The sequence below is a fragment of the Eufriesea mexicana genome, unplaced genomic scaffold (genome assembly GCF_001483705.2).
Source record: "Eufriesea mexicana isolate 0111107269 unplaced genomic scaffold, ASM148370v2 scaffold178, whole genome shotgun sequence".
Lineage (NCBI taxonomy): Eukaryota > Metazoa > Arthropoda > Insecta > Hymenoptera > Apidae > Eufriesea > Eufriesea mexicana.
Window position 1 is genome coordinate 3,327 of NW_016908336.1, and position 8,452 is coordinate 11,778.

General features: G+C 27.4%; 2 protein-coding genes and 1 long non-coding RNA gene across 3 annotated transcripts; 2 read left to right on the forward strand and 1 right to left on the reverse strand.

Annotated features, from left to right (window-relative positions):
• Nucleotides 1–1,074: 1,074 nt before the first annotated feature.
• On the reverse strand, nucleotides 1,075–1,661 carry LOC108555377 (uncharacterized). The gene is made up of 4 exons (XR_001890777.1): nucleotides 1,526–1,661; nucleotides 1,308–1,450; nucleotides 1,183–1,243; nucleotides 1,075–1,112 (listed from the first exon to the last, which is right to left on the reverse strand). It is a non-coding gene; the product is annotated as an uncharacterized LOC108555377 (long non-coding RNA).
• Nucleotides 1,662–1,793: 132 nt separating this feature from the next.
• On the forward strand, nucleotides 1,794–4,459 carry LOC108555374 (sphingosine-1-phosphate lyase). The gene is made up of 9 exons (XM_017911003.1): nucleotides 1,794–1,997; nucleotides 2,319–2,466; nucleotides 2,538–2,753; nucleotides 2,826–3,034; nucleotides 3,099–3,335; nucleotides 3,403–3,612; nucleotides 3,685–3,923; nucleotides 3,997–4,264; nucleotides 4,331–4,459. Exons 2-9 carry the CDS (start codon nucleotides 2,325–2,327, stop codon nucleotides 4,457–4,459), a joined length of 1,650 nt encoding a protein of 549 aa, XP_017766492.1. The 5' UTR covers nucleotides 1,794–1,997; nucleotides 2,319–2,324.
• A 706-nt stretch (nucleotides 4,460–5,165) lies between these two features.
• On the forward strand, nucleotides 5,166–6,526 carry LOC108555376 (sphingosine-1-phosphate lyase). The gene is made up of 5 exons (XM_017911004.1): nucleotides 5,166–5,402; nucleotides 5,470–5,679; nucleotides 5,752–5,990; nucleotides 6,064–6,331; nucleotides 6,398–6,526. The coding sequence occupies exons 1-5, from the start codon at nucleotides 5,166–5,168 to the stop codon at nucleotides 6,524–6,526; spliced, it is 1,083 nt and encodes a 360-aa protein (XP_017766493.1).
• The last annotated feature ends 1,926 nt before the right edge of the window (nucleotides 6,527–8,452 follow it).

Genomic DNA, 8,452 nt, shown 5'->3' on the forward strand with positions numbered 1-8,452 from the left:
TCAAATTAGAAATTATTTAATACATTGACATAGAAATTTAGAAAGTAAATATTGTATATCGGTTAAATTTTTAAAAACTGATATACAATGCATTGAAATATTATAAAATGATACTTATTACTTTACCCTTAGTGGCTGGCTCTTGCATATAAATATTACTCATGTTTGTAAGTCTCCTATAATAGAAAAAATCCTTCAGAGAAAACTTTATGATTCCATTTATTAAAATAAATTAAAATATATTAGGTGCACGTAATCAGAGTTAGTAAACTATTTGAGAAACTGTTCCATAATCATATATGGCGCTGATCGCAGGCGGTAAAATTTTTATTCGAACTGGATACTAGATATCAATTCGACAGTAGAAAATTAATAAATTAGTTTTTGTAATTAATTCATGAAAATTTATAGTTGCACAGCAAAGTTGGAATTATAGGCAACATTCTTATAGGATGTTTAATTTAATAATTAATACTTACATGAGCGATAGGTTTTGTATTTTCTGTAGTAAATAAGATTACTGTAGAAAAGTATTTTTCTTGCATAATGTTCTTATTATTTTGTAATAAATATATACTTGCATAAGAAAGCGTAAAAAATACATTTTTTTATTAAGAAATTTTATTTACAATTGTTTATTTACAATGTTTTCATAGATGAAAAATGAACACAAAATAAAAATCGATTGAGAAAACTACCAATCAATTGGACGAGAATCGAACCTCGGTCTTTCATCATAGAAATTCTCGACTATTGTCGATAAGCCACCACTTCACTTGCGAAGTGGTAGAAATAAATCTATAATTAAGGCAGTAATAAAACTTTAATCGTAAATATCTCAAAAATTATTAAGTAGTTGCCGCTATAATTATATATTTTCTTAAACTGCATGGCGATATCTACAAATCTGCAAAGTTTCAACTAAATCGGCGACCCGAAATACTTCGACTCTCCTTGTTAGCCAAATTCAAGTGCACGTGCACTCGATGAATATTCAAAGTCGATTTTCTTGAAAACGAAGCTTCGAATGAAAAAATTTTATTCTTTCTTTTCAATTCGTTTCTGTATGTAGAATCACTCCCTTCCTGGTTGTAATACCGTTGCTATGTTACCTTGAATAATTAACATTCACGGTAAATAATTACAAGTATAATTATATGTACATACTTATGTCAGTTATACCTATTTATATCATCCATGCCACTTCTACTTCTTGCTATATTTTTTTTAATTCTTGTGACATCTGTAATTTAGATAATAAAATAATGTTTCTATTTAATTTTATTTTCTATATTGTGTATATTTACATGATTTCATAAATTATGAATTTTGCGTCGAGCTTCCTCTATTAAGCAGCTAAACTTCAACGCGATTTTGTGTAAAATTTTTGATCTTTATTTTCAACAATTTCTATATTGGATGTTCTTCGTATTCCACAACATGCATCTTTCTATATAAATTGAAATTAGTTCTACAATTTAATTTTTTTGCCAAGCTTTTATAGTCAACATTTTTTCATACTTACGGAAAGGTACTCTCAGCACTTGGATATCATTTTGTATTCTGTCAGCAACTAGCCGAGAACAATTTGTTATTGTGTCCATTCGCGAACAAATGACGGCACACTAACTCGCAGACAGTTGAACGATGCTCTGACAGCACTCTCAGTCTCCACTGGAGAAACACTTTTGAGAGCAACTCGTTATAATTTTACTCTCAAGTTGATACGTAGCTATAGGAATGGTTGTGAGCTGCCATCTGTTAGCAATTCCTTTTACGTGGAAGTCATTTCGCTTCAGATAGGACGTTGGAATATCGTATCATAGTGGCAGTAACTGGTAGAGGATCATTTACTTTCTAAAACTATTATCTGTTAATGTTACTTTGTGATAAACTTTATTACACAAAGTGTTAAAATTTGTGTTACAATCCCTCGTGACGTGTTTGGAATGTGCAATTATATTTTACTTTAATACGCAGCAGGATTAAAAATTGTGGTATGTATTCAAAAATTCAAGTATTTATTTAAAATATACTAATTTTTATTAATCAGATTTTAAATGAGAGAAATTTAAAAATGAGGAATATTATTAGGTACAATTATACAAACAAGCAGTTAGTAGAATGTAAAAAAATGTACGATAAATGACAAAAAGAAATATCAGACAATTTAATGTATTAAGTGAAAAAGGAAAAGAGTGAGAACAAAAGATTATATACATATGTAAAAATATTTACCGAAATTATTTGTCGAATTTATATTAATAAAGCAAAATATAAAATATGACATATGATATTAATACCATAATTTTTTTTAGATAAACATGTGCTCATTAGTTGTCAGTGGTGTAAAACAAATGGTCAATAATTATTTTGAAGGCAAAGAACCATGGCAAATAGTAACTATGACAAGTTCAACAGTTCTTACCTCTATTTGGTTATGGAATTTTATTTTTCAAGATGAAAGTATGAGAGTATTATTTTAATAAAAACTTGTATCAGAAATTTTATGAGAAACTAAAAATTTTGTTTTTTAGGTCTTGTAGAAAGAGCAAAGAAAAGCTTCTTTAATTTAATGACTTATATACCTGCTGTTAGAGAGAAAATTGATCAGGAATTAAATAATATTAGTCGATCATTTGAACAAGAAACATTGCAAAGATTAAAGTCAGTACCTTTTGTTGTAAAATTACCAGAAAAAGGATTGAAACCAGAAGAAATATTAAAAAGGGTAAAAGAATGTGTACAATTAGGTAAAAACTAGAAAATATGAGAAAAAACAATATCTTATATAGAGTGAATATGTATATAATATTATTTTTTAGGTGATTATGATTGGGAAAGTGGCAAAGTATCTGGAGCTATATATAGGGTCGATACTAATCTTTTACAATTAATGGGAGATATTTATACTATTGCATCATATACAAATCCATTACATCCAGATGTTTTTCCTGGTATTTGTAAAATGGAAGCAGAAGTAGTTAGAATAGCTTGCAATTTGTTTCACGGAGACGAAGAATCTTGTGGCACTGTAAGTTATTTTTATACTTAAGTATTAATATATAAATTAAAATAACTTTAAATAATGTTTCAAGATGACCAGTGGTGGTACAGAATCAATTTTGTTGGCATGTAAAACATATAGAGATTATGCAGTACATATGAAAGGTATAAAAAGTCCAGAAATAATCCTACCTGTAACAGCACATTCCGCTTTTGATAAAGCTGCTCAGTACTTAAAACTTAAAGTACGGTCTGTACCTGTCAATGAACATAGCTATACTGTTTGTATTAAGTCTATGGAAAAATTTATTACAAAAAATACAATAATGGTGAGCACATAACTTTAATATTGACATTGAAACGAATATATTAGAATTAATGTGATATTTATAATAGTTAGTAGGATCATCACCAAACTTCCCCTATGGAACAATGGATAACATTGAAGCAATTTCTGACCTAGGAGTAAAGTACAATATTCCTGTTCACGTTGATGCTTGCCTTGGTGGATTTTTAATTTGCTTCATGCAAGATGCAGGTTTTAATGTACCACCTTTTGACTTTAGACTTCCTGGTGTTACAAGTATATCAACTGATACACATAAGGTATATAAATAATAATACAATTAAACACATAATTTTATTTAAGTTTTTTAATATTGTAATTTTCAATTTTAGTATGCATATGCTCCAAAGGGTTCTTCACTTATTCTATACAGGAATAAAAAATTGAGACATTGCCAGTACACCATAACAACTGATTGGCCTGGTGGTATTTATGGTTCCCCAACTGTAAGCGGTTCGAGAGCTGGTGGAATTATAGCATCGTGTTGGGCTACATTGATGTATTTTGGTTACAATGAATATTTAGAATCAACAAAGAAAATTATAGAAACTACCAAATACATTGAACAGAAGTACATATTTAATTTTATTATTAAATTTTTTATGCTGCATAACTAAATATTTGAAACCAATATTTAATTGTAGATTGAGAAACTTAGATGGAATTTTTATTTTTGGTACACCAGCTACTTCAGTTATTGCATTGGGATCAAATGATTTTCATATTTATAAATTATTGGAAGCTCTAAATGCAAAAGGATGGCACTTAAATACACTTCAATTTCCTTATGGCATACATCTTTGTATTACATATGTTCACACACAATTTGGTGTAGCAGATCAATTTTTAAGCGATGTTGAAACTGAACTAAATGTAATCTTAAACAAGCCAATGGCGCCTGTCGAAGGAAAGGTAAATATGGCTATTAAATGCAATTGTTATAAATATAGTACAAAAGTAACAAATATCTTTTTTTAGCTTGCTATTTATGGAATGAGTCAAAGTATACCAGACAGAAGTATTGTTGGTGATATTGCAAAGTATTTCTTAGATTCTATGTATTATACACCACAAATTGAACAAATTAGTAATGGTCCAAATATCTAAATGCACAATTATGTTATTTTTATAAAGTTAATTACAAGAGTAAAGATAGAAATGATTGAAGAACGAAGAGCAATAATGTTGATCTTGTGAGTTCTTCGATATAAGTTGAGTTGCAAAATTTAGTTATCATATATTCTGAAAGGTTGAACTTAGAAAATAAGGTTAAATAGAGTACATATAGTGTTATACAGCGGAAGAGATTTAATACGCATAAATGAAATATTTAACAGATATTTTGTATAGTATAATAATATTTTTAACTATTTAAACACAATTTTTACAGTACAAAAGTTTATTCTAATCAAGATGTCTTTTTTAACAGTATTTTTACACGTTTCCTGAAATGTATACACACGTATCATCTATTTTTATCAAATCTGTATGTACAATTTTTTTGGTACTTTTCATAGAATAATATGTAAAGATATTTATCTGCTATATATTTTATACATCATTATTATGTTTGTTCCAATCCTAAATATTCATAAAATAAAAATGTATTAAATGTTATTTAATAATAATATTATTATTAATAATAACGATATATAATTAGGTGCCATACATTTTTATATACTTGGCAATGAAATTATTGAAAATAAAAAATTTAGATAATATACTAAATTACTTTAATCTTGTGGCACTGTAAGTTATTTTTATACTTAAGTATTAATATATAAATTAAAATAACTTTAAATAATGTTTCAAGATGACCAGTGGTGGTACAGAATCAATTTTGTTGGCGTGTAAAACATATAGAGATTATGCAGTACATATGAAAGGTATAAAAAGTCCAGAAATAATCCTACCTGTAACAGCACATTCCGCTTTTGATAAAGCTGCTCAGTACTTAAAACTTAAAGTACGGTCTGTACCTGTCAATGAACATAGCTATACTGTTTGTATTAAGTCTATGGAAAAATTTATTACAAAAAATACAATAATGGTGAGCACATAACTTTAATATTGACATTGAAACGAATATATTAGAATTAATGTGATATTTATAATAGTTAGTAGGATCATCACCAAACTTCCCCTATGGAACAATGGATAACATTGAAGCAATTTCTGACCTAGGAGTAAAGTACAATATTCCTGTTCACGTTGATGCTTGCCTTGGTGGATTTTTAATTTGCTTCATGCAAGATGCAGGTTTTAATGTACCACCTTTTGACTTTAGACTTCCTGGTGTTACAAGTATATCAACTGATACACATAAGGTATATAAATAATAATACAATTAAACACATAATTTTATTTAAGTTTTTTAATATTGTAATTTTCAATTTTAGTATGCATATGCTCCAAAGGGTTCTTCACTTATTCTATACAGGAATAAAAAATTGAGACATTGCCAGTACACCATAACAACTGATTGGCCTGGTGGTATTTATGGTTCCCCAACTGTAAGCGGTTCGAGAGCTGGTGGAATTATAGCATCGTGTTGGGCTACATTGATGTATTTTGGTTACAATGAATATTTAGAATCAACAAAGAAAATTATAGAAACTACCAAATACATTGAACAGAAGTACATATTTAATTTTATTATTAAATTTTTTATGCTGCATAACTAAATATTTGAAACCAATATTTAATTGTAGATTGAGAAACTTAGATGGAATTTTTATTTTTGGTACACCAGCTACTTCAGTTATTGCATTGGGATCAAATGATTTTCATATTTATAAATTATTGGAAGCTCTAAATGCAAAAGGATGGCACTTAAATACACTTCAATTTCCTTATGGCATACATCTTTGTATTACATATGTTCACACACAATTTGGTGTAGCAGATCAATTTTTAAGCGATGTTGAAACTGAACTAAATGTAATCTTAAACAAGCCAATGGCGCCTGTCGAAGGAAAGGTAAATATGGCTATTAAATGCAATTGTTATAAATATAGTACAAAAGTAACAAATATCTTTTTTTAGCTTGCTATTTATGGAATGAGTCAAAGTATACCAGACAGAAGTATTGTTGGTGATATTGCAAAGTATTTCTTAGATTCTATGTATTATACACCACAAATTGAACAAATTAGTAATGGTCCAAATATCTAAATGCACAATTATGTTATTTTTATAAAGTTAATTACAAGAGTAAAGATAGAAATGATTGAAGAACGAAGAGCAATAATGTTGATCTTGTGAGTTCTTCGATATAAGTTGAGTTGCAAAATTTAGTTATCATATATTCTGAAAGGTTGAACTTAGAAAATAAGGTTAAATAGAGTACATATAGTGTTATACAGCGGAAGAGATTTAATACGCATAAATGAAATATTTAACAGATATTTTGTATAGTATAATAATATTTTTAACTATTTAAACACAATTTTTACAGTACAAAAGTTTATTCTAATCAAGATGTCTTTTTTAACAGTATTTTTACACGTTTCCTGAAATGTATACACACGTATCATCTATTTTTATCAAATCTGTATGTACAATTTTTTTGGTACTTTTCATAGAATAATATGTAAAGATATTTATCTGCTATATATTTTATACATCATTATTATGTTTGTTCCAATCCTAAATATTCATAAAATAAAAATGTATTAAATGTTATTTAATAATAATATTATTATTAATAATAACGATATATAATTAGGTGGCATACATTTTTATATACTTGGCAATGAAATTATTGAAAATAAAAAATTTAGATAATATACTAAATTACTTTACTTCCCTTTCACAAATGTATCAATCTTTAGTTTACATATAATTTACTTATTTTATACACTATAAAATGAGTATGAAAGTATATAGTATAATTTAGACATAAAGAAATAATACTTTTCTATTATTTCAATCATACTTTTACAAAGTTTCCACTGTTTATTAGAAATGTAAGGAAATGAAAGAACAATAAAGAGTACTACACATGATAAAATAACCAATGAAAAGATTATTTTGTTCAGAAAAAAGAAAGATTCTCTAATAATTTCCAAATCAAGTTTCCATTTTGAAAAAATCCCTCTGTATTTGTCTGAAAATAGTTTATAGTTTAATTGATTTATTAAATAAACTAATTATAGTCCACTTTAAATTAAATTATATTTGCCTTGAAAGTAATTGAAATCTGGATTCTTGATATGTAAAGAATGTTTAAATTAATAATAAGATATTACTGTTAGAAAATATTAAGGATCTAATAAAGTATATTTCTAATGGTGCATGAATTATGTGTAGATTTGTATCGCATATTCAAGATGAACAGACATTGGCAAAGTAGACAATTTAGTCTCTTAGCACGTTCATACGTGGAGGTATTAATATATGCTTCGGTATGAAGACAATTTTATCGAACTCGGAGAATAGTTATGGGGGCAAATACCAACACGATCTTTCGGATATTACCGACATTTTTATTCGTTCTCTCATCAATCCCCTTTCTTAACGAAATTAGCTGTTCGGTATCTTTGAAAGAATAATGTACAATGTACTACAATCGTTCGTAGTGAATATAAATGAATGTAATCATTCTTAGTGAATATTAAAGTACTCTTTAAATATAAAATATTCAGAAGATATACCGAAGTGTTGACAAATGAACCAGAGAAAATAAGAAAAAAGTGAGAAACTTCTATTTGCTCATCATAAGGTTGTAATATTTCATTTAAAAAATATGTAAAAATTTAGAAATTTGAAATTTGAAACAGGAAGTTTGAAACTTAACATTTGAAATTTGAAATTGAACATATGAAGCTTCCAACTTGAAATATAAAATTATAACCTTGAATTTTGAAATTAAAAATTTGCAATTTAAAATTTCAATTTGAAAGAAATTGTTTTTATGTCTTTTTTTATGTCATTAGCACTGAGCCTTTTTTTGAATTAAGGATGAACGAACGATGAACAAATATTCACCTGTGTTCAGCAGTATAGTTACCGTGCTGACACAGTTTTGCAGGAAACAGTGATTTACATAAATTAAGGAAGGCCCTAGTGGTAAACCAAATTCAGTTCATTTACGAATAA